The sequence below is a fragment of the Heterocephalus glaber genome, unplaced genomic scaffold, assembly GCF_053883595.1.
Source record: "Heterocephalus glaber isolate CG9 unplaced genomic scaffold, H.glaber_assembly_v1.0 deba00001744, whole genome shotgun sequence".
Lineage (NCBI taxonomy): Eukaryota > Metazoa > Chordata > Mammalia > Rodentia > Bathyergidae > Heterocephalus > Heterocephalus glaber.
The window spans coordinates 5,828,550-5,853,870 of record NW_028258450.1 but is presented as its reverse complement, the minus strand read 5'-3'; the positions used below and the strand labels follow the sequence as shown (position 1 = coordinate 5,853,870).

At 49.8% G+C, this 25,321-nt stretch overlaps 2 protein-coding genes and 1 pseudogene across 17 annotated transcripts in view; 2 read left to right on the top strand and 1 right to left on the bottom strand.

Annotated features, from left to right (window-relative positions):
* Positions 1–2,348, top strand: part of Vrk3 (VRK serine/threonine kinase 3) — a 31,405-nt gene extending 29,057 nt beyond the window's left edge. For 9 of the 13 annotated variants that reach the window (XR_015447180.1, XR_015447179.1, XM_087200705.1 and 6 more), the window contains one exon: positions 2,067–2,348. Coding sequence is in view for 7 of the 13 variants with exons in the window: in XM_087200705.1 (XP_087056831.1) it covers positions 2,067–2,092 (26 nt within the window). In the remaining 6 variants the exon portion in view is untranslated. Of the gene's footprint in view, positions 1–714; positions 937–2,066 lie in introns of all 13 variants that reach the window. The other 4 variants (XR_015447176.1, XR_015447178.1, XR_002389817.2 and 1 more) reach the window with 1 other exon arrangement.
* A 196-nt stretch (positions 2,349–2,544) lies between these two features.
* Positions 2,545–24,384, top strand: LOC110346074 (zinc finger protein 280A-like; annotated as a pseudogene). Its single transcript, XR_002389860.2, has 4 exons — positions 2,545–18,316; positions 20,848–20,921; positions 21,831–21,924; positions 23,158–24,384. The product of XR_002389860.2 is annotated as a zinc finger protein 280A-like (transcript).
* On the bottom strand, positions 14,380–22,957 carry LOC101707697 (sialic acid-binding Ig-like lectin 11). Of its 3 annotated transcripts, none has more exons than XM_004866847.3 (12): positions 22,787–22,957; positions 22,327–22,719; positions 21,860–22,144; positions 21,240–21,287; positions 18,082–18,345; positions 17,790–17,837; positions 17,438–17,695; positions 17,086–17,370; positions 16,761–16,857; positions 16,403–16,484; positions 14,941–15,086; positions 14,380–14,510 (listed from the first exon to the last, which is right to left on the bottom strand). In XM_004866847.3, the coding sequence occupies exons 1-12, from the start codon at positions 22,824–22,826 to the stop codon at positions 14,402–14,404; spliced, it is 2,055 nt and encodes a 684-aa protein (XP_004866904.1). In that variant the 5' UTR covers positions 22,827–22,957; the 3' UTR covers positions 14,380–14,401. The 3 variants fall into 3 exon arrangements, with proteins under 3 accessions (XP_004866904.1, XP_004866905.1, XP_004866906.1); XM_004866848.3 differs by having other exon boundaries at positions 22,426–22,719; XM_004866849.3 differs by lacking the exon at positions 17,086–17,370.
* Positions 24,385–25,321: the final 937 nt, after the last annotated feature.

Here is a 25,321-nt window from a genome sequence, read left to right as displayed (position 1 = left end):
TTCCTTCTCTCTCTATCCACTTTTGTCCCCTCTGGTATTTGGCGACTCCCACTCCCCTGTCCCCGACTCACACAGACACTGTTGCCCCTGGGCCCCTTGGCCCTCTGTGCTCTCCTGAGTCATGGGGTCTCTCTGCTCAGCACAGGTCAGCTGCACGGCTCCACCTGCCCCCTGTAGCTGAGGAATCTGCAGCCATAGACTGGACCAACCATGGATCCAGAATATTTTCAAACCTTGTGCCTGTACTGAATATTTGTAGACTTACTCTTACTGTTCCCGAAACGTTGGCACCCAGGGTCCTGGAACCCACCCAGGGGACCCTGAGGGCCGCCTATCCCCTCCGGTGTGCTCCAAGGAGCCTGCACAGCCAGCTGCATGGCATTTGCTCAGTGCCCAGCGTTGGTTTACAAATAGCACCGCTGCACAGCCGTGTGCACAGCTGGCTGCTGGGGTGCGTGTCCATGCTTGGAGTCCCCTCTACCCACGCTCACGGGCTGCTCTGCAGCAGGGCTGTGCCATCCAGACACCCACCAGCACCACCAGACTGGGCGGGAGTTTCGGGACAAAGATCAGTTCCATTCAAGTCACCAAAGATGGGGCAGGGCAGCCGGCTGTGTCCCGAGCAAGAGCTTCCCCAAGCCCCTCCTCTCCACCGAGCTTCATTCCTGTCATGGTGCTTGGTTCCATTCAAAGCTCCATGTCTGTCTAACTCAGGGCGCCAAGGGGCATCTGGCAGAGCCTGGGGACACTTTTGGCTGCACCAGCTTAGGAGAGCGTGCAACTGAGCACCCAGCCGCAGAGGCCAGGGCCGCTGATCAGCATGGATACCACATAGCACAGCCCTGCCGCTGTCACCAGCAGAGACCTACCTGCCAGGTGTCACCAGGGAGCTGTTGAGATCGCCTGATCTGGGACCTTCTGAGCAGCACCACCCAGGTGGCCGTCTGTCTGCTTTGCTGTCATCTTCCTGGCAGCGCGTGGACCACGGGTGTTTCTCCTGAAAGATAACACAGTGCACACAGCACCTGCACAGAGCCAGAAATGCAGTACTAGGGCCGAGGGCTCCGCACTGACCACGGATCCCCTCAAAAGTAAAAAGTAAAAAGTAGAGTTGGAGCCGGGCATGGTGGCACAAGCCTGCAGTGCCAGCACTCGGGAGACAGAGGCAGGGGAATTAATTATCTGGAGTTCCAGGCCAGCCTGGGCTACATAGTGAGCTCAGGACCAGCCTGAACTATGCAGTGAGACCTTGTCTAAAAAAAAGTGAAGTTATGACCGTCTCTGCCCCACTGGTGCCTGTGTCTCTGTTCTTCTGGCCCAGCTCAAGGCGGCAGCCCCGTGGGTGTTCACCAGCGAGGCTGCCACTTGTGTGAGGCGGAAGCCCGCATGGACCCCACTACAGAGCAGGGAGGGCATGGTGACCTGGAGTCTGGCCTGTTTAGCACAGATGCCAAGCGCAGGGACAATGATACGAATTCACCAAGAATGGAGATTTTTAAGCCTCTACATTAGCAGCCCCTTTCACGATCATTGACACCTGCTTACACCCTGGTAGCCACGCACTCAGTGACAGGTCTGTCCCTTGGTCGGAACTTAAAGCCATGATCTTGAATAACGATGGCAGCCCTTGGCTGTGCCCTTGGCAGACCCTCTCCCCTGCTCACCATCCATGAGTGCCACCTGCCTTCACCCTCTCGTTCTAGACCAGGCCAAGGCCCTTTGTCCCTGCCACTCCCGTGGTCTGGAGCGCTGTCCCCCTTGTACACAGCTGTCTTCTCTCCCTCGTCTGAGGCCAGGGGGACTGTCCCAGTGAGGCACGTCCTCACTGCCTGCCACCTGCCACTATCACCTGCTCCATGCACTACCCTGTTCCCCACTGAGGGGACACGTGTTGACACACAAGGTCTCCACCCCCTTCCTGCAGACTGTAAGCACTTATGGGTCCTGGCCTCTGGCCCACAGCTGTGTCCTTGGAACCTAATAGCAGCCTGGCACGAAGGGGCAGCAGGAAGAAAGGGAGCGCCTTGAAGCGTACAGCTCTAATAGCCATTTGCCTTGTTTTCCAGAACTTTCAACCTGCCGTTTGAAATAGAAAAATGAAGCTGTGTGAGCCAAGGCCTGCCGTTTAGTCGCAGATGAGTTCTAGGAAAATCCCTGGAATGTGCATTGCCACCCCTTCTCCAGTGCTGATCAGCTCAGGGAGCCCTGCGGGTAATGTGAAGCTCCTCTTCTCACTGCTGTCTCACAGCCTCCAGGCATGAGGATGAAGACTCCAACTCAGGCGAGCTGGGCCCCTCACTAAGACCCTCCTGGTCCCACCGTGCTTTAATAATAAGTCATTTTCTTGAGCATTCGGTCTTTCCTTCGTTTATTCTAACTTTTCCGCCATGGCAGAGCATGGCTTACAGTCCAGGCTACTTAGGAGGCTGAGGTGAGAGAATCACTTGAGTCCAAGAGTTTGAGACCAGCCTGGGCCACACAGTAAGACCTCCTCTCAATGACAACTTTCCCATCTGTTCATTCCTACTTTAATGGACATTCATATCCATTTAGTCTTCTGTGTGTCCCATCTATCCACCCTCCAGTCCTTTCAATCCATCCTCCCTTTCATTCATCTCTGCAGACTCCTGTATACACACCCAGCCTTCACTCTTCCACTTAACCATCAGTCCATCTGCTTCCCATCTGTCCTTTTATCCTTCTGCTTCCTTATTCTTTGACTCCCTTACCCTTTCTCTCTTTCATACATTCATCCTTCCTTTTATTCAAAAAGTGCTCATCGGCGCCTGTCTCGCAAGCACAAGGTCCCGAGTTCTATCTCCATTACCAAAAAAAAAAAAAAATACTCACGGGATATTTTGTCTTGGTGAGTTTTCCATTATTATTATGCCGGCCTGAGGCAGGCACTGCCTAGGAGGCACTGTAGGAGATGAGGTTTGCTGGGCTCATGGTTCTCAAGGTTCACAGGTGTAGTACCGGCTTCAGCTCTCCCCTGGTGAGGGCTGTCTTTTTTTTTTTTAATACAAAATATCTTTATTTACCAATTCTGGGTGCACACCTGTAATCCTAGCACTCAGGAGGCTGAGGCAGGAAGATTGCCACGAGTTCGAGGCCAGTTTGGGCTACATAGAGAGCTCAAGGTGCCAATTTATGAAAAGAAAACTGGAAGTTGAAGGGACCACTGCTTCAATCAAAAGTAATTCTAGTGTGAGAAACTGAAAGTGTAAATGAGGATGAAAATGATTAAAACGAATAATTGATCATTTGAAATAGGAAAAGATCCAAAGGAGTAGGGGTGGCAGAAGGGGAAGAGGAAAGGGAAGAAGGGAAAGGAAAAATTATGAGAAAGAAAAAAAACAATGGAAACAAAGTCTATGTAAATAGGGAAGGGTGGAGGGGGGGAAGGGCGCACAGGTAATGGGAGAAAAAATAAGAACCAAGATACATCATGTTCAGGTGCAAGCACCCAATGACAAATGTAAATGTATTGTATACCTAAAATGGACCAATTAATATATAAATAAAAAAACTGCCACAGCAAAAAAAAAAGTAATTTTAAAATGGCAGATCACTTCTCCTCGAGTGAAGAACAAAAACCAGAACTACTGAAGAAGCATGAGAGAGAATCCAATCAGAGGGACAAGCATGATGAAGATGATGAGCTGATCTTTGTTGGGATGGAAGATGTGAAAGAAGATTCTGAAATTATCTTATTCAAAGTGATTTCAAATTCAAAACCAGTTATTTCAAATATTTTGAAGGGTAACCCCAGGCTCATATTCGAAAAGAAAGAAAGGCCACCTCCGTCAAGACCCTGCTGGTGTGTCTCAACCTGGAATTCATGTGACCCCAATAGCCAAAGCGATGGCTGCCATGCCAAACTCTGTCTGAATGGAGATCAACAAATAGTCCCATTACTACCGAATCTTCATCCAAACTTGCTTATAAAGTGAGCTCACCAGAAGTCATTCCTCCTCATGATTCAAACCAACTTTTCACTGCTAATAAAATCAGTAGAAACCCCAAAAGATCTAAACTCGAATGAAATCCCAAGTGTGTGTTCTACTATGATCCCTCCTGGTATCTCTCCTACAGTGGACACATGTACACCATCAAAAAAGATCTGCTTGTCAAGCAGTGTTCAGAATGGAACATCTCATCCTTGGACTCATGCTAAGGAACAGGCACCTTTTGTTCTCAGGGATCCAGACCCAGAAGATAGGTTTGGTAAAAACAGGCTTATCAGGTCTAACAGGTCAAAACAAGACCTTTGCTCCCAAGACAGGAACTCTGATCCTGTTACTTAGTGACTTTTACTATGGACAACTTAAAGAAGATGGGCAGCTAGAACCAGACTCACTCAACCTTTAAATGCCTCAGCTACTTGAAGGTTCTGAAAAGTGCTAAGTTTATGAATCACATGAAGTGCCATTTGGAATGTGAGAAGCAGAGGGGTGACAGCTGGGAAAACCATACCACCTGCCAGCACTGCCTTCAGCAGTTTCCTACTCCATTCCAGCTGCAGTGTCACAGCGACCGGGTGCACACTACCCAGGAGCCCTCTGCTATCTGTAAAATCTGTGAGTTGTCATTTGAAACAGATCAGGTTCTCTTACACCACATGAAGGACAATCATAAGCCTGGGGAAATGCCTTAGGTGTGCCAGCTTTGCAATTATAGATCGTTGGCCTTTGCTGATGTGGAAACACATTTTAGAATGTGCCATGAAAACACTAAGGATTTGCTTTGTCTGTTTTGTCTTAAAATTTTCAAAACTGCAAATTCATACATGAATCATTGTTGGAGACACTGGAGCAAAAAGAGAGTCTCCATGCTCCAAGTGCCGGCTACAGTTTTTGAGTTTGAAGGAGGAAATAGAGCACAAAAGCAAAGATCATCAAACATTTAAAAAGCCAGAGGCACTGGAAGGGTTGCCTCCCAGAACGAAGGTTATTATTCAAACTTCAGTTCACCCATCAAGAGGTACAGAATCTATTATTGTGAGCAACATTGACTTTGCCTGTCACCTGTAAAAACTAAAAAGAGGAAGAACTCTAGATATTCTGGACTCCTTTGCAGCCAGGGTTCTGGCTAAATATGTGTTTTATACACTTCCATGGATTCTGAAAGGCAGATAAAGAGACTAGGTCATCTGTATTTCATGACTGATGCTAGCATGCAGTGTCAGATTTTACAGTGACATCTCTAGCTCCCTACTCTAAAGAAGCAGTTCAGAAATCTTCATGCCCTTTCTTCACTCAAACCCCTGTACAAAAGTAAACATGACTCTGATCTTTATCATCAGAGATTAATTTTTACTGTCTTTAAACTTTAAATAAATGTGTTAAATCACTTTAATTAAAAAAAAATTCTTCTAAATCTGATGTTTGGGCCGGGGATTTACCTCAGTGGTTCTGGCACCTGCCTTGCAACTGCAAGGTCCCGAGTTCGATCCGCGGTACCAAAAAAAAAAAAATTCTGGAAAATGAGTTATATGTAATTGGCATACAAGATAATGAAAATCAACTTGCTAGACATGCAGACAGTACAAGGAATGAACTTGTGTGGGCTCTGAGTATCTTGTCAGACTCATTTCTTCCCACGTGAAAACTATCACCTCTGATACTTACATCTCCTAATCTACTATGTCCTTTAGATCCTTTTTATACCTTAATATACCACATACATTTTAAAAATTAACATGCTGACAGATGCTCCTTTTGCTACAAATTTTGGAAAACTAGGTTAATGCAATTAAAATATTACGAAGTGCTGGGCCAGGGCTTTAGCTCAGTGGCATCGTGCCTGCCTTGAAAGTGCAAGATCCTGAGTTCGATTCCTAATACCAGAAAAAGAAATTATGACATGGTTATATTCGTTTTGCTCCCCCCAAACTGGACTAACCCACTTAAATAAATGTTTATGTTATACAGAGACATCAAATCTCAAGGCATCACATCACTCACATAGCCACAAAGTCACGCATGTGGGGCTTCTTGTTCAGAGCTCCTCACAGGTAGTGGGAACCCGCGTTCCCTCCTAACCATTTCTTCATCTCTAACATGGGAGAAGAGCACTACCTCAGAGGCAGCAAGTTAAATGACAGGGAAACATTGCCCGTCACCCACCACCCGCACTGCCTTACTTCTCTAACTCCTGTGGCTGAGTATAGATACCTTTTGGACTCACTCCCCTCATGTCCCAGTCTGTCGTTAATATGCTTTGTACAGTACCGTAAGAAATGTTCACATCCTCAGAAATTCTCCTAATCGTCAGTCTCTTGTTTGAGCCAATCATTTCGCTTACTCTTTCAACATTCTCTCGGGTTTTTGATGTTGAAGGACGTCCGGATCTCTACTCTGTCGTTAACAGATTCACAACCCTTATAAAATTGCTCAAACCACTTGTAAACGGTCTTTCTGGTCACTGCAGCATCGCCATATACTAATTTTAACATTTCATGTGTTTCTTTAGCACTTTTTTGCAGTTTGAAACAAACTCTCATGTTAATGCATTGCTCATGATCCATCATTTATGAGACTTTAAAAACACTCCTTCTGTCAACCGTGGCTCAGACTGACTGCCCCAAGCAAGTTGAAACTTGTCACACACTGTTACTACGGTTCGATGTGCTCTTCTAATGAAGATCCCTGCCTTTTTGTTAGATGGCCGAATGCCATCCAACCACATTCACTGTTTTTAACCACACCAAGTACACTTAAGGATGTCTCACCTCTTTGGAGGCACTTCCCCATCGTAACTATAGTGACAACTGGTGTTAGCTGAAATATCAGCATGGAGCACCCCAGCTTCAATGGCTTGTACGGGCAGTGTTCATCCTGCACTTGGAACTCCAGGCTGCTGACCTGCACATATGCTGTAGACAAACTTCAGGGGGCCCAGGTCCACCCCGGTCTGGGGTCTGGGTTCTTGGACCTGATGGTGAAGCCCACCAGGAGCCTGCTAAAAAGTATGCTGGATCCTCCCATCAACCTCCCGGGACACAAAGCTAGTGAGGGCTGTCTTGTGGGTGGCATCACGGTGTGGTAGTTCATGACAGAGGGCAGAATCACATCGTAAACAGATGGCCAGAGAAGCGATCCAGGAGTCAGGCTGTGTAGCACCTGGCTCTTGAGGGAAGTAACTCAGGGTCCCCCAAGAACTCCATCCCTTCCCGTGTTGTACTTCGGTGACCTAAGTACCCCTCACTGAGGCCTCACCTCTTAATCTCGTCACACCGAGCACAAGCTCCCAGACCGCCTCGGGGATACACGACACCACCCCTGAGCCACAGCACGCTCCGCAATGATAGTGGCAGATGGAAGAGGCCAAGTAAGCAGCACTGCCGCAGGCCCGGAGCTGACTGCAGATGAAGGAGGCTGCGCTTCCGAGAGACGCTTAGGGCGGGCTGTGCGAGCACAGGGGGCTCAGGGATGGAAAGCACAGGGCTCCCTGGGGAGGACCTGGGTGCAGGGAGACGGGGCTGGGAGGCTGGAGCCCGGTCCCCTAGGAGTGTGGGGTGTGGACTGGGCAGCGGGGTGGAGGAAGAGGAAGGGAGCGGGCCCTTCGGGTCTGACAGCAGCCGGTGCTGCAAGATTCAGTTGGGGAAGTGGAATAAAGCAAAGGCAGGGGCGATCACAGCCCTGGGAAGTCCATCTTGACTCACTTGGATTTCTCATGGCACTTGGGAGAACAGACAGTCAGGTTTTCTGCCCTGTGGACAGAAGCTGATGCTGTGGCACCAGTGTTTTGCAAAAAAAACTCAAAAAACAAAAAACAAACTATTGAAAACCAATCATCAGAGACAGATTCTTTTAAAAGCTCAACTCTGTCTGTAATCAGTAAGTATTAGAGGGATTTATAGGAAAGGAGGGAGGAGATGCCGCCTGTTGGATGGCCGGGAGGAGCGGAAGTTACTGAGACAAAGGTCACTGCATCTGTGTGGGTCACGAGTGACCATGCCCTGCACGGGTCTGAGCTGGTGATGTCGAAATGTCATTGACCCAGTGAGCTGCTGCTTCCGCTCGAGTCCATTTTTGAAAGGTCAGTTTCACACTGTCCTTGAATGGAATCTGGGGGCATTGTCTAAAGAAACACAACTAAGAAATTTGCTGTGTAAGGAATTTGTGTCCTGGTGTGTCTGATTTTTTTTTAGTTTCATTTTTCCTTAGTCCCTGTTGACACTATATAATGATCACAGCACCTCTGTTCTTTTCCCAGCCCCCTCCTTTCTGCTGCCACCCCTCCCCCATCGCTTGATCCCCTTCACTTTTGCAAAAGATCTACCTTTCTACTTCCTATTATCTATTTTTTATTTTGCTCTTTATTTATATTTTTATTTTCTCAGAGAAACCATGTACTATTTAAGGTTATGTGCGTGATCTAATTTCACTTAACATTAGCATCCATTTTGCTACAAATGACTCCAATTTGTCTTTCTTTTGTTTTTTTGTTTTTGTTTTTCCGGTACCTGGGATCAAACTCAGGACCTTGCGCTTGCCAGGCAGGCGCCACTGAGCTAAATCCCCAGTCCCATCAGTTTGTCTTTCTTTATGACATCTCCTTCTTATTTCTTTTTCTTGCCTAATTAACTGCTCAAGAAAGGGTTAATGGAAATACATCCGTTTAAATGCAAAGGCTATTCCTTGTATGGACATCATTTAAAAGTGGGAAATGCATTCCTGTTTTCCTTACATGCATAGTTATTGAATAATTGGCAATGGCTATCTTTTTTTTTTTTGGTACCAGGGATCGAACTCAGGTCCTTGCGATTGCAAGCCAAGTGGCAGAACCACTCAGCCAAATCCCCATCCCTACAATGGCTATCTTTTGACAAAGATTTTATCCCTCCAAGAAAGTGATACTTTTCTGTAGATGGTTCTAATTACTCCCAAAAGATGGATACACGTGGAATCACTGTTGAAAAAAAGAAATAAAAGTTGCCGATGTTCATTTTGGGTCAGGAGACACCATTTTCAAGTCATTAATCGAGAGATGCATCGCGTCCCGAGGACTGGAACACAAGCTGTGCCCACCTCGTGTGGGGAAGTGCAGGAGCAGGGACCCGCACAGTGACGTTTCTGCTGGGACATGGAGAACATACTGGCTTTTAGAGCTGATGCTGAGTGACTGTCCTCACGAAGGAATGCTTGCTGCAAGCAAGTACGAAGAAGTTGGATGTGCCTCTCATAAGAACTGCAGTGCAGTGTAAAAGTTGCCCAGGACATAGCAGCTACAAGGAGTTTTCTAAGCAAATCCTGAAAACACAAGGTGCTAATTAATCTTAGTCATAAAAAAAAAATAGAATTGAAGAAAGAAGTACACAGTTTACACACTTAGCATTTATTTCAGATGAGCGCGGTATAATTATGCTAAAATGTGCAGGTCAGGGCCAGGCAGTGGCTGAGTGAAGGAATGGCCTGCAGGTGGGCAGGAGGAGCAGGCAGGTGCGGGTGAGCAATATGTGGGGAGGAGGAGCAGGCACGCAGGAGGAGAAGCCTGTGGCCACGCAGCCCTGTGCGACAGCCTCAGCTGGGTCCTCGAGCCTGGGCAGCAGAGCCGCCCGGCAGGAGCCCCACTGGGCCAGGGGGTCAGGCCTGGGGCTCCACACCTGGTGGGGCCCTGGGAGGCGCCAGGTGAGGGTTCTCTGCACACCCAGCCCCGGGGCTTTATGGGAATTGCTTCCCTGTGCCCACACCAGCCCCAGGAGTCAGTCCAGTTTATTGTGTGCATTGACAGACCAGGAGATGGAGGAGTAAAGTCACCTGCTCAAAGTCTGGGCTGAAGTGGGACCTGAGTTTGGAGGTCGGGGAGCAGGGTCTGCCTCTGCCAGCTGGGACCCTGGTGACCTGAAGAATGGCCCGCCTAGGAATGCTCCGTCACCTCCCGGCCCAGAGAAGCCTGGGCGCTGCCGGGCTATCACTTGCAGATGAGGATTTCTGTGCACTCTGTGCTGCGGGGGGGGCCCTCAGCCTGTGCGAGCTGAGGGAGGCATAATGGAGCTCCGGCTCTTCCTCCTGGGCACAGGCCAGGCCACCTGGTGGTGGTGGAGGTGGAAGTCTGCCTTCTGGGGACCCTTAGTGGGCGAGAGCAGGGGATTGGGCAGGGAACTGGGAGAGCGGAGAGCCCACAGCAAACCTGGAAAATGAGCATTCAGTCTCCTCCCTTCATTCCACAAACTGCCTGGGCCTTCTTCACTCATATTCCTTCCACAGACATTTGTTACTAATAATGGTACCGGGAGCACAGCTGGCCCGTCCGCACCACCAGCACCCCAGGAGGCCCAGAAACAGAACAGGAAGCAGTACAGAGGACGTGGTGTCCGCCCTGGGCTTCCTGGCTCTGTGGCCTCCGGGACACAGGCCCAGCTGCTCTGCCTCAGTCTCCCCTGCTGATCTGACAGACACCACAGGCTGCTGGCTGATAAATGGCAGAACCTGATCTCCCAAGTTCAGGAGGCTGCAAGTCCCAGGTGAAGGCACAGGCAGAGGAGGGGACAGGCGAGGCCGCGTCCTGCCTCATCCATGGCACCTTCTCGCTGTGCCCTCACGTGGTGGAAGGGACAGGGGCCTCCCTGGGCCCTGGTACAGGTGCAGTATTTCCATTCATGAGGGCTCCAGACTCGAGCCCCAACCACCTCCAAACGTCCCACCTCCACCACCATCACAATGGAGGTCAGGATTTCAACCTAATAATTTCAGGGGACACAGAGATTCTGACTACAGCACTCTCCTATCCTTTCTGTCTCCCACCCCAGGAAACCCAGTATACCGGCTCGGCACTCACAGGACACACTGAGCTGGACAGTCCTCTCCCTGGTTGCTATGGCATCCGCAGACCTGTCTGTGTGCCTTTTCAACCTGCCAGAGATTGAAACTAGACCCATACCTATCACCATGCACTAAACTAAGATCGAAGTGGATTAAAGAACTAAATATTAAAACAGAAACACTAAACTTGCTGGAAGATAAGCTAGGTAGAACTCTTGAAGACACTGGCATAGGAAAAGACTTCATGAACAAAACCTCAGCAGCACGGGAACTAGCAGAAAGAATCAACAACTGGGATCTCATCTTATTATAAAGCTTCTGCACTGCAAAAGAAACCACCAACAGAGCTAACAGACAACCTACAATATAGGAAAAAATTTTTAGCAGCTGTACCTCAGACAAAGGCCTACTATCTAGAATATATAAAGAATTGAAAAAATCAGACCCCCCAAATTCAAAGACCCAATTCATAAATGGGCATCTGAAATGAACAGACATTTCTCAGACAAGGAAGTAAAAGCAGCAAACAAATATATGAAAAAATGTTCAACATCACTTGTCATTCGAGAGATGCAGATGAAAACAACACTGAGATTCCACCTCACCCCACAAAGAATGGCTGCTATCATGAAATCAATCAATAACAAATGCTGGCGGGGGTGTGGGGAGAAAGGAACCCTTCTCCATTGTTGGTGGGAGTGCAGACTGGTGCAACCACTGTGGAAATCAGTATGGAGACACCTCAAAGAACTAGGACTAGAGTCCCATATGACCCAGCTATTCCCCTGCTGGGTATCTTCCCAAAAGAATTAAAAGAATCATACCACAGTGATATATGTGCACCCATGTTCATAGCGGCACAGTTTGTAATAGCTAAAACTTGGAAACAGCCCAAGTGCCCATCAGCTGGAAACTGGATAAAGAAAATGTGAGTTTTTTAATAAAATGGAGTACTACTCAGCCATAAAGAATGAAAAACTAGAGTCATTTATAGCTAAATGGATGCATATTGAGGCGGCCATACTCTTAAGTGAAATAAACAGGACACACATGTGTAAATACCGAATAGTTTCACTAGTGTGAGAAACTGATAGTGTAAACAAGGGTTAAAATGATTAAAATGAATAAATGATAATTTGAAATAGGAAAAAAGGCCCAAAGACAAAGGAGTGAAGGGAGGGGAAGGGGAAAGGAAAAGAGGGAAAGGAAAAACTATGAGAAGAGAAAAGAAAATGGAAATTAAATCTCTGTAAATAGGGAAGGGCGGAGGGCGTGAAGGTAATGGGGAAAAAATAAGAACCAAGATATATCATGGTTATACAGGCACAAGCACCCAATGATAAATGTAAATGAACTGTATACCTAAAATGTACCAATAAAAGAACAACAACAAAAAAACAATACAGTACTACACATTTTTAAGAGACTAGAAAAAAAAGTTTGATTGTTTACTGTATTCACAAGTTTGATCCCTTCCTATTTCTCTCTCTTTTTTTTTTTTGGTACCAGGGATTGAACTCAGGACCTTGCACTTGCGAGGCAGGTGGCGGAACCACTGCGCTAAATCCCCAGCACCCCATTTCTCATTTTTATATCTGCTCTTCTGTTGAGATACATTCTTCCATATTCTCTCATGATTGCATTTAGTTTCTTTCTCTTCTGTTTTATTATTAACTGAAGTGTCTTCTGTAATGCTGGCTTGTGGTCATGTGTTCCTTTATGTTTATCATGGCAGGTCTTTGTTTCTCCTTTGATTCTAGGGATAGCAAACTTGGTTGACAGTTATTTTCTCTCAGGATTTGAAATACATTATTACATTCCCACTTGCCTTTTAGAATTTTTTCCTGAAAAACCTAACATTAGTGTAAACTAGTTTAGATTAAATGTCACTTGGCCCTACTCTCTTGCAAATTTTAATATTTCATCTTTGGCCTGTAGTTTGGCAATTTAACTACAATATATCATGGAGAGATTCTTTTCTGATTTTGTCTGTTTGGGGTTCTAAGTGATTTCCTGTACCTGGATACAGATGTCTTCTCTGAGATTTGGGGTATTTTCTGCTCTTATATCATTGAACAGGTTTTCTGTGTCTGTGGCCTGCATTTCTTTCCCTTTTTACATTCTGATTGTGCATATATTTATGCTTTTAATATTGCCCCAGGCATTGGGTATGTCCTGTTCATTTTTCCTGTTTTATCTTTATTTCAGTCTGAATATAATATTGCATCAGAGTGGTTTCAGGCTCTGATATTCTTTCTTCTGCTTGGTTTACTTTGTTGCTGAGACTCTCAGCTGAGTTTTTATCTGATTGATTGAGATTTTTCATTTCTAAGATTTCTACTTTGTTCTTTTTCAAAATCTCTACCTCTAGGGCTGGGGATTTAGCTCAGTGGTTTTGCCGCCTGCTGCGCAAGCGCAAGGACCCAAGTTTGATCCCCGGTACCAAAAAAACAATCTCTACCTCTGAATTGTCTTCTTAATTCATTTGTTTATCTGTATTCTCTTGGAATTCATAAAACTTTGTAAAAATCATTGTTTTGGATTCATTATTTGGCATTCTACCCATTTAATTACCTATGAAATCTGATACTATAGAATTTTGAACTTTAGAATGTGTCACCTTGCCTTGTTTTTCCATATTGTTATGCTGCTATGTTGAGATTTATGCATCTCTTACAATGAATTTTTCTATTCAATGTGAGGCGCGTCACGTTGAGCGGCCATCTTTGCGGTTGTGTCATAGGTTATCAGATTTGTTGTGTAGTGTTGAGTTTAATTCCCACCGGACTTCACAGTGTGAACCTCCTGTGGCTTTTTTGGCTGAGATGAGGTGTTGTGGATGCAGTGCACAGTTTCACACACACAGGAACCCTACTTTCTGTATAGGGCTCCCAAAGTGGGGACCCTCTGGTGGCTGAGGCAGGCATGGTGTTGACAGCAGAGTATGTGAAGCTCACCCTCTGTGGTTTCTCCTACAGTGGGAGTGGAAGCTCCTCTGGGAGGTGGGGTTCCTTGAGCTCTACTCTCATTGGCTCTGTTACTTGAAGTTGATCCCACTACTGGCTGTTCCCATTGTGGTGTTGAGCCTGGAGCTTTTGTCATCTGTGTAGACAGGACTGGTGCACTTCCAGGGCTGCACGTGGATAGGTGAGGCCATGGTCAGTGCCCCCCACTGCATCAATCACATCCAATGACATCAGTGACTTGGGATCTGATAGGGTGTAAGACTATCCAGTGCGGAGGGCTTTCATATTTGAGGTATCCACAACAGTTCTGTCATTTCTGCTCTAACTGAGGGTGTGACTTCCAGGAATGGAGTATCAAATTACTCTATGGCACTCACTTGGGGACAGATCAGCGCCTAGGAGCTTTTTTCTTAAGTTGAATTATCTGCCAAGGTTTGAGTGGTACTAGGTAGTGGTTGGAGTTACAACCAATTCTTCTCAGCTGGGCTTGGAGTGTAGCTCAATGGCTCAGCACCAGCCCAACATTAAAGTCCTAGGATCAATCTCAAAGACTACAGATAGATGATAAATAGATAGATTCAGCCAGGTGCCATTGTGCACACGGGTAATCAGTGATTAGGGAAATAGAATTCAAGAAAGATGTATCCAATTTGCACAGCATTTATTTCAATCAAACAAGGACTGAAACACATAGGTCAAATCCAGGAAGCAGCTCTGGCCTGGAGACTCCCTTGTGGCTTGGAGCAGGGAGAAAGCAGCATCCAGAGATGAACACCTGAGTGGGGAGAGGGTGAAGGCAGGCGGGGCAGAAGGAGAATTGACAGCCTCAATTGGATCTGCAGTTCTGGGCAGCAGGAGCAGCCCTGAAGGGGCCCTCTCCGGCCAGGGTGATCAGACCTGGGGGTTCAGCACCTCTTGGGGCTTGGCAGGAGGCCACAGGTAAGGCTCTCTCTGGATACATACACAGCTCTGGATGTTTATGGGATTGCTTCCCTCATGCCCAGGACAGCCCTGTGACTCAGGTCTGTCGTGTCCATTTGACAGAGGAGAAAAAGTAGAAAGTTGCTTGCTCAACGTCTGCACCCAGTTCTGCTGTCAGGCGGTGGGGACGCTCCTCTCCCAATCCTCCCTGATGTCTCCCTCCCCAGAGAAGCCCTGGGAGCTCCGGGCTGGGGCATCAGTTCCGGATCATGATCTCTGCGTACTCAGTGGTGCTGGAGTCCTTCTGGTTCTGAGGCTTCCGGGGCTTCAGTCCCAGGAAGCTGAGGGAGGCGTAATGGAGCCCCTGCTCCTCCCCTGTGGTAGCCATGGCAGATGACGGGTGGTCTGACCCAGATGCATTCAGGTGACCCTAAAGTGCATGAAGAAAAACGATCAAATTGAGACAAGGGGCACTGGGAGAGAACAAGGAAGGTCTACAGCCAAACCTGGAAACTGAGCATTTACGCTTCATCTATTCACTCTCAGAGAGGATAGGAGGAGCAAAGATGGGTAGCGGAGAGACCAGGAAATTGCAATTTTGAGGAAGCTGTAGAAAACTGAGGTTTCAAGATTTAATCATGGTTACCTGAGTTTGCAAAGCCTCCTCACACCTAGGCCTGTTATGTTTCCAGCCTCCTCACTCCTCAATTCCCTAGAATCTTAAAGGTACTATAAGTCTATGAATTGGGCTGCTGTTTTCTTCTCATACAATGCATCCACAAATTCCAAACACTTGCGCTCTCAAAGATACAGAGAGATTAGGTGGGTATTGTATCTCCAAATTTTAAAAACAGGCAATTGGTTTCCTTTGAACCCAGTTGATAAAATCAGTTTTCACTTTAGCCCATGGATGGGTAACCTGACAGACACCAGGTAAAAGATAAATAACTTAAAAATAAGCCGCCTACTTCGTCTGTCTTGAAGATATAATATTCCCGAACTGCACATCTAATTACTGTCCAGGAGAAGATCAGAGTAGAGCTCTGTGTCCAACCCCCATCCCAGCCACTGCTGAGCATTTGGCTCTGGTTAACTTTTTGAGGCATTTACCTTTTACCTGGTGTCTGTCAGGTTACCTACCAGTGAGCTAAAGCAACAAATGACTTTATCGACTAGGTTCAAAGGAAACCAACTTCCTGTGTTGGGAACTTAGAGATATGGTACCCCCTAATCATCCTGCTCTTGTGTCACTCATAAGGACAACCCAGAGCTCACGCCTGCTCCCTCAGACCTGCCCCATGTGCCTCTTCCTTTGGCTCATGCTCAGCCGCATGTTCTCATGGTGACAATGAGCAACCATAAGGGCACAGCTGCAGTGAGCTCCAGGAGGTCCTCTAGGGTGTCACCAAACCTGACAGTGTTCTCAGGGAGCTGGCTCCTTAGGCGGTGTCAGAATGAGGGTGGTTCTGGAGACCCCCAGGATTGTATGTCCTGAAGGAAGGGAGTGTGAGCTTGGACAGGGGAAGGTTCTGGAGCTGCACTGGGGACTCAGGAACGAATGCTTCTGTAGGCATCAGGAGGTCTGGGGATTTAGCTCAGTGGTTCCGCCACCTTCCTTGCCAGCACAAGTTGCCGAGTTCGATCCCCGGTTCCAAAAAATATATATCAGGAACCTCTGAGTCACCAAAAAGGATGTGGCCTTGGTCACTCATGTGGGTCACGGTGCACTGTGGGCTCCTCACTCACCCAACAGACAGGAGTCGGGCCACAGGATGCGCCCTTCTCTGTGGCCACTGTCCTCACCGCCTCCTTCTGGGGGGTCTTCATCCTGAGGGAGGAGGCAGGACCTTGCATCTTTCCCTGGGTCACAGTGTTCAATGGAACTTTGGTCACCTGCTTCCAAGGTGCTACATAGCCACCTGAGGCTGGGAGGTGAGGGACGCATCGTACAGATCACCTCCACAGTGAGATCTGGGCACCACTCAGGGTGGCCGGAGGAGGGTTTGGGCACACAATTCTGCTCTGATCCTCTCACCAAACTCTTAGTCTCCCAAACACAAACCTGACTCCCCCCTACTACCTTCTGGGCCAGGACCACACTCACCTGGAGAAGAGCAGGCAGGCACAGAGAGAGAGCAGAGCCGAGGCAGCAGCTCCCCCAAGTGCTGCGAGCACATATCCACCCCAACTCTCTGGCTTCCCTGCAGAGAAGCACAATTCAGACAGGGTCCCCTCCAAAATCTTCAACTCTCCTGTCCTCTTCCTACATAGCTCACACTTCGATGTTCTCCATCATCTGAGCACTAAGGAATAGTGACCCGTAGAACAGCCCCCTCCTGTTTCCAGACCCAACCTGTCTAGACAGCCCTGCACCTCATCCTTCAGATCCACCTCCCTCTGCCCTAAGACCAGACCCCTTGGCCCCTCACCCGGCAGCAGCAGGACAGTGGCCCTCTGGACCCCGTGCACATTCCCTGCCTCGCAGCTGAGCCTATCCCCAGAGCTCAGTCCCCCAGGGAAGCTCAGGGAGCTGTTGGCCCAGGGCCCGGCCCAGCTGGAGGTGACCATGAGGGAGGCATTGCTGCTGTTCCCCTCCAGCAGCGCCTCCCCGAGCCGCCAGCGCAGGGACGGGACAGGCCGGGCACAGGAGAAGCAGCTGCACCGCAGACCCTCGGCCTCCCAGGAGCACCAGGGGCCCAGCAGCTGGGGGGCATCTGTGGGAGGGAGAGGAGGGTCACAGGTGCCCCTTTGCCAGGTCCCCGGGGTCCCCTCCCCACTCACAGTGCACAGAGAGGCTGAGAGAGACACTCCGGGTGCCCAGCGGGTTCTCCGCATGGCAGCTGACTTCCCCTTCATGCTCCATCTGCACCCGGGGCAGCTCCAGGACCCCAGGGGCTGAGGGCCAGGAGGGGCTCAGGGGCTGTGTCCCCCGGGCCCAGCTCAGCCTGGCTGGGGGGCTGCTGTGGGTGACACACACCAGGCGCAGGCTCTGGCCCTCCAGGACGGGCAGGGATGAGCCGTTCCCGAGGATTTCCAGGACTGGGGAGGGCAGAGGCAGAATCTGTGTGTGGCTCCACCACCTGGGCCCCCAAGTGAGCAGCGGGAGGCCCTGGTCCCTCTGTCCCCCTCCTACCTGTCCTGTTTGCTTGGGAAACCGTCACTCTCAGGTCCTCTGGAGGATCTGCAGTGGAGACAGGGGAGAGGCTCTGGAGGGCTGGGCTTCCCTCTGGGCAGAGGATCCATCCCAGAGAGGGAGGTGGTGGGAGGGGACAGGCACCCGCTGGGGCCCCACACACTGCCCACCCATGCAGGCAGATGAGAAGCCTGGCCCTGCAGGCCTGGGGCTCCAGCCCCCTCCCAGCTCTGGGACCTGCCCGGCCCCTGTCCCCACCCTGGCCTCCCAGAACAGGGCCCTGGTCACTCACACTGCACTGAGAGCTCCAGGGTGCTGTGCTGGGAGCCCAGCCTGTTCTCTGCCCGGCAGGTGTAGCGCCCCGCGTCCCCAGGCTTCACCCCGGGCAGCTCCAGCCTTAGAGGTCTTCGTCCTGAGGTTTGGGACTGAGCAAGGACTCTGGCCTCCAGGTCCCAGGTCAGCGTGGCCGGGGGCCGGCTGTCAGCAGCACAGAGGAGCCTCAGGAACTGGCCTTTCTGGGCCTCCAGGTAGGAGCCATTTCCCTGGGTGTCCGGGGCTGGAGAGACAGAGACAGAGACAGAGGGAAAAAAAAGGTGGAGAAGGCAGGGCACAGAGGACCAGACAGAAACAGAATTGAGCCAGAATCTAGGGCTCTGAAGCTCAATTCCTTTCACTGTATTTCTGTTTGAGAAGGGAACGATTCTCCACCAATAATTTCAAAGCAGCCTTAAAAGATAGTGGTTGGACTGGTGGACATTGTCATTAACAGTGTAGAAAGGGCCCCTTTTCTGGCATACTCCTCAGCCTTCGTTGTTGTTTGATTTCTTAATGATGGCCATTCCTTCTGGAGTAAGATGGAATCCCAGTGTTGTTTTTATTTGCATTTCTCTAATTGCCTGTGACGCTGAGGATTTAAGCATGTATTTTTGGCCTTTTTTCTTCTTCTTCAGTGAAGTATCTATTCATTTCATTTGACCATTTTATGATTTGGTTTTTTATTTTGGGGGCTCCAATTTTTTTTAGTTCTTTATATAGTCTGGATATGAGTCCCCTGTCTCTGTAACATTGTTTCCCATCTGTCTTTTCTCTGTTGGTTGTTTATTTTGCTGTGCAGAAGCTCTTTAATTTAATATGATCCCATTTGTTGATTATTGGAACTATTTCTTATTCAACTGGGGTTCTGTTCAGAAAGTCCTTGTCTATACCTATGTAAAATTCACACATCATGTAACTCCATGTAGACACAGTTTAAAGTGTGCACTTCAGTGGCTTTTGTCCATTCACAGAGCTGGGCATCAGCCATCACAATCTTAGAGGGTCTGAGTCACCCCAGAGAGAAGGCCAGCACCCCTAGCTGTCTCCCCAGTCCTTGCCTCCCCAGCCCCAAGCAAACACCAACCCACTCTGTCTGCAGATTTTCCTCAGGCCGTTTGGGCTTTCCTATCTGGCTTGTCTCGCTCAGCACCTCTTTGCCAGGGGTCACCTGTGTGCAGCTCCAGTCAGAATGGGGTTCAGCTTCCTGGCTGCATTATAACGCATTGTGTGAATCTGCCACATTCTCTGCCTCCATCCACCCACCAGTTTAGGGACATCTTGAGTGCCCCATGATGCCTTTGAGCCATTTATCCTCGTCCACATTTCTCTCCTGCTGGAACTACTCACCACCGCTGAGCCTTCTTTTGCTCAAAAATCCAAAATCCAACCATCAATTCTTCCAAGGCTCCTGAGGATCCGATGCCCCCTGCTCCTCTCTGTGCCCCCAGTACCTTGGGATGAGCCGGCCGTGCTTAAATCCACACAGGACACGGGCTGTTCCGAGCAACACTGCTTCCCGTCAGAGGTGACATGGAGAGACAGTCTCTCCAGGGGTCTCCCAGAGCGACTCTGTCCTGCTCCTGTCTAGTGGTCTGAGGAATTTGCCTTGCAGGGACCCTGCACTTCCGCTTCCAGGTGTGAACCCCAGAGCTCTGTTACCTCTGTCCGCTCCTGCAGCCTCCAGCTCCTCCCCAGGGAGAGCCCCTTGAGCTGATTAGGAGTGAGGACCCAGCCCCGCCCAGGTTTGTGAGTCAGAATCTCCAATGTCACTGGAGCCTTAGAAGATGGTACTCGGCTGAGTATGGGAAGCATCGCATTGGGAATGGGGGTGCAGGCTCACAGTGGGGTGATCAGAACCACTGCAGGTACCACCGAGAGCAGAAGGGAGACGTGGACTGTGGCACTTGCCCACAGTGCAATGGCCCACAGCGGCAGCGACAACGTAAGGACAACACAGGGATCAGAGGGACACCTAGGACACAGGGCAGAGCAGCGTCCCCAGGCTCTCATCACGTAGGTCCCTGCAGTTTCCCGGTAGGCACAGAATCCAAGGACTGAAACAGGGCTCCACACAGACCCTGTGCAGCAATGTCCCCAGAGCCCCCTTCACAGCAACTGAATGTGGAGCCACCCTGGTCCCCAGGCACACGCGTGGGCACCAGTGGAGCTCAATGCAGACAGCATGACGCTGTGCAGCGGAAGAGGAAGCAGCTTGACCAAGGCTCAAGCATGGGGGAGCCTGGATACAAGCTGCACGGGGAAGCCAGGCACCAGAGGGGGACTGAGTGAGGCTGCATTTACAGGAAATGACCCTAGGAGGCACCGCCATGGGGACACCAGCCAGAGGGGCAGAGGCCAGGGCTGGCAACACAGGGCTCTGTGGCAATGATGGGTGTACTGCGGGCTTGGAGGGGGTTGGTGGTGGTGCCACTCTGTGAGGCCATTAATGCCCCTACAGGTTCACTCTGAAGTGGCTAATTCTGGGCTGAAGGTGCGGCTCAGCTGCAGAGCTCTGGCCTCTTATGCATGAGGACCTGGGTTCCATTCTCACCACCATAAGAAGAAAACAAATTGGGTTAAGTCTGTGTTGGATGAATATCATCAATCTAAATCAATAAATAAAATGTCAGACAAAAAGATACATTTCTATTATGCTTTCCTGAAGGTAACAGGGTAAGGGGAGCATGGTGGGAGATGCAGACACAACTGGTAAATGTTAACAGACTTTTTTTTTTTGTACCAGGGATTGAACTCGGGACCTTATGCTTTTGAGGCAGGCTGTGGAACCACTGAGCTAAATCCCCAGCCCTACAACTGGTAAATGTGATAGAAAGAAAGAAGAAGACACACCCAGGGCCCGGGTCTGTCCAGGGAGACAGAGGGTGAACTGGAGGGGCTGTCAGGACTCCAGGGCTCCACGGTCCCCTCTTGCCCTGCTTTGTGAGTGCCAAGGGGTGTGATTGTGAGGATTCCTTCTAAGTGCATGCAGGGGACAAAAATAGTGCTGTCACCCTCCAAAAAGAGAGATGCTCCCCGAATCACACCATGAACTCCTAGGTTTGGCTTGTGGGTGGCTCTGGGCTCTGTTAGCAGAAACCTGCTTCCCACCCCTATGTAGAAGGATGTCACACCTACCTCTGTCATCTGCTGTGGAGACACTGAGGGTCAGGCTCTGAGGAGGATCTGGAAGGAGAGGCACAGGGAGGTCGGGGGCACAGCTGGCCCGTCCGCACCACCAGCACCCCAGGAGGCCCAGAAACAGAACAGGAAGCAGCACAGAGGACGTGGTGTCCGCCCTGGGCTTCCTGGCTCTGTGGCCTCCGGGACACAGGCCCAGCTGCTCTGCCTCACTCTCCCCTGCTGATCTGACAGACACCACAGGCTGCTGGCTGATAAATGGCAGAACCTGATCTCCCAAGTTCAGGAGGCTGCAAGTCCCAGGTGAAGGCACAGGCAGAGGAGGGGACAGGCGAGGCCGCGTCCTGCCTCATCCATGGCACCTTCTCGCTGTGCCCTCACATGGTGGAAGGGACAGGGGCCTCCCTGGGCCCTGGTACAGGTGCAGTATTTCCATTCATGAGGGCTCCAGACTCGAGCCCCAACCACCTCCAAACGTCCCACCTCCACCACCATCACAATGGAGGTCAGGATTTCAACCTAATAATTTCAGGGGACACAGAGATTCTGACTACAGCACTCTCCTATCCTTTCTGTCCCCCACCCCAGGAAACCCAGTATACCGGCTCGGCACTCACAGGACACACTGAGCTGGACAGTCCTCTCCCTGGTCACTCCAGCCTGAGGGAGAGTCACCCGACAGGTGAGGTGGGTGCCGTGGTCCTGAGGGAGTGGTGTGAGCAGGATCTCCGAAGATCTGTGAATGCCCAAGCCCCAACCCGAGGGTCTCAGGGCAGCCCCGGTCCAGAAGAACGTGGGTGCCAGGGCCCCACTGCAGGCCCCGGGCATGGAGCACTCCAGGCGACTGGAGTGACCAGACACCAGCAGCTCCGGCATGTGGATGTCCGGTGTCTGTGTGAGCTCTGGGGAAGAGAGAAGGACAGGACAGGCCCCAGAGAGGACCCCGTGTGTGTCTGACACAGACATCTCAGTCCTGAGCGGTCCCACACTCTGCTGACCCTTCCCCACCAGGACAGGAGACCCTTCTTGCCCCTAAGGGTCCTCCCATCCCTCTGCCCCTTCCTTCCCGCTGACTGTCCCTCACCTGTGACAATCACAGTCAGCACCGGTCTCACATAATTGTATTTCATGACTCCTCTCTCCACCCGAAAATAGTAACTTCCACTGTCCCCCTGCTGGGCACCTGCGATCCTCAGGGAGCAGTTGTAGGCCCTGGGGTCCCCGAGCAGCTGGAAACGAGCTTTGCTTCTCAGTCCAGCTTTCTTGCGTGGGTCATTTGTGGCCACAAGTTCATTTGTTGTATGATGAGTTTTGGGACCCTCCTTGTGCTGGTACCAGTAGCCATAAGCAGGGGTCGAGTGGTTCCAGCGGTCCTGGGGGTAGGAGAAGGAGCAGGACACCAGGGCACACAGGGTCTCCTGCACTGTCACCAACTTCTGCACCCGCAGCCAGTAGCTTGGTTCCTCCTGCAGGGACCCTGGGGGGACACAGAGGCTCAGCTGGAGCCTGCCCCACCCCAGGAGTCCTGTTGCTCCCCTACTCACCCGCCCACAGAAGGGGCAGCAGCAGGGCCAGCAGCAGCATCAGGGCAGGGAGGGACTGCCAGGTCCTGGACACTCTGGTCTCGTTTGTTTGCTGTCAATGATGCCTGGACAGGGGGCCTGGAAGTCAGGCACTGACAGTCACAGGGAGGAACTTCAGGAAATGCACTGTCCTCATAGATCCCTATTCTGACTTCTCCTTTCACAGATGGGGGTGGCAGGGCAGGGGCTCAGGAGCGACTTGGTGCACCAGGAAGGAGCCATCCTGGATCAGCCTCCGGGCAGGGTGTTTTGGGAGAGGGGCTCAGGGGAACAGTGAGCAGTGGCCTGGTGGGGGAGGATTCTGTTCACTCACTCACTCACTCATGTCCCAGGCAAGCAACTACTCCATGCAGAGAACCCAAGATCAGAAAATGACGCCCAAGCCCTGCTACATGGACCTTGCCACTCTGAGACTGCAATTTCTGGACCATCCACATCCCAACTGCCCAACTACACTGGTTCTCCTGCCTGGCCCTTCAGGAGTCTCTGCAGCTAGATCAGGCTCCCAGCTACACAGGAGAAGGATGGCAGAGGCACAGGGCTGGGACTCCCAAGGCCGTGACATTGGGATCTGGAGCTCTGAGGCTGCCATTTTGAGACTGTTAACACTTTTGTGTTGGGACTTGTGTTTCGGAACTGAAGTCTCATGGCCTAGTGGAACCCAAAGAGGCGGCCTTGAAAACCTGGTCCCAGGAGTTCGAGCTTCTCCACTTTGCCACCTCCTCCATCGCAGACAGCTTCTTGGTCCCACCTCAGCCCCCCTGCCACCTGAGTACCCTGGACACATTTAGGGGTCTTCACTGCCCACCCTGAGCCCCCAGATTCTTGAAGGCTAAAGAATGGGATGTTAACAAGTAAATTTAAAAAAAAACAGTATGGATTTTAGGATGTAGTTCAGTGGTAGATCGATTACCCAGCTTGTGCGAGCCCCTGGTCCCATCCCTGCACTGAAGAAATCTAACAAGTAGAAGAATCCTCCAAAAATAAATTATGTCCTATCCACAGAAATGAATGTTTCTCAGCCACAAAAGGGAATGGAGTTCTGCTATGTGCCATGTTATAAAACTGGAAAACACTATACTAAGTGAAAGAAGCCAGACAGATACTGCAAAAGTCCTGTCCTGTGAAATATCCAGATTAGGCAAGTCTTTTGAGACAGAAAGTAGGTTAGAGGCTCCCTGGGGGAGAGAGGGACTGAGGAGGAGGAAGAGAAATGACTTCTTGTTGGGTACACTGAGGTTTTCTATCTGGAGCTGGGGCCCAGCCATGGCTGCCTGCTGATGGGCACATGCTCCGGGCCAGTGACCTGCATTCTTCAAAAGGGTCCAAATGGAAAATTTTATGCTATTCCTGTTTCACCACAATTTAGGGGGTTTTTTTGTACCAGGGCTCAAACTCAGGTCCTTGCACTTGTGAGGCAGGCGGCAGCACCAACAATTTATTTTATTTTAACTGACAAAGGATAGTTGTATATATTTATCGGCCACAATGTGATGTTTTGATAAATGTATTATTAATGAGATAATTAAATCCAGCTAATTAAAATATTCATTAACTCACATGCTTAAACTTTTTTTTAGTGAGCACATTCATATCTATCCTTTTACCAATTTTGAACTGCAGTAATACCTCAGTTCAGAAACTCTTCTGTTTACAAACAATTCAGTTCACAAACAGAAGCATTCAGCAAAATGTTGCTTCTGCTCACAAACCTTAGCTTGGGTGATAAGCACAAACGTAGCCATCTTCCCAGGAAACATGGAACAAATTGAGTTCATGAACCAAGGCACCACTGTACACAGACATTATTGCCAGTCGCTAAGCTGTGAAATCAATCGCTCACAACTGTCCTGTATTCCTGTGACCTTGTGCTCTTTGACAGCACATTTCCATCCCCTACTGGCACCATGACCAGGCTCTGGAGACCACTGTCCTATTTGTATGTGTCTTCCTTCTTTCTTTTTGAGATAAAGTCTTACTATGTTCCTAGCAAAATTCTCCCTTTTGCCCTTCTGGCAAAACACACTTTTCATGCCATCTAGCTAGTCCATTTCCCTCTGATTCTTTGTAGGCCAGGCAAAGGGCATACCAGGACTGCCCATACCATAGCCTGAACACTGGGATGACCTGAAATTTACTCCACCAGATTAATCAGTACACTGTCCTTATTCTCGGTCTCTCACGAAGTCTGAAGACACGAGCAAAGCGCAGACAAATTTTCTGCAAGAGCATAACACACATGCTCTCATGTCCAACTGCCAATGAAGACCTTGTTCCCACCTAAAACCACCTGAGTCTAGGGTTTATGTTCTGCATTCCTATCAGCATTCTGTTCTTCTGAGCTCTGACCAGTATCTACAACAAGCACTTTTCTCAACCTTGTAGGGCTACTCTAGCCCACATCTCCAAACCTTTCCAAACTCCTCCTGCAAAGCAGTTCCAAAGTTTTCTGAGCCACATGGTCAGGAACAGTCACAGCAGTAGTCCCACTCCTGG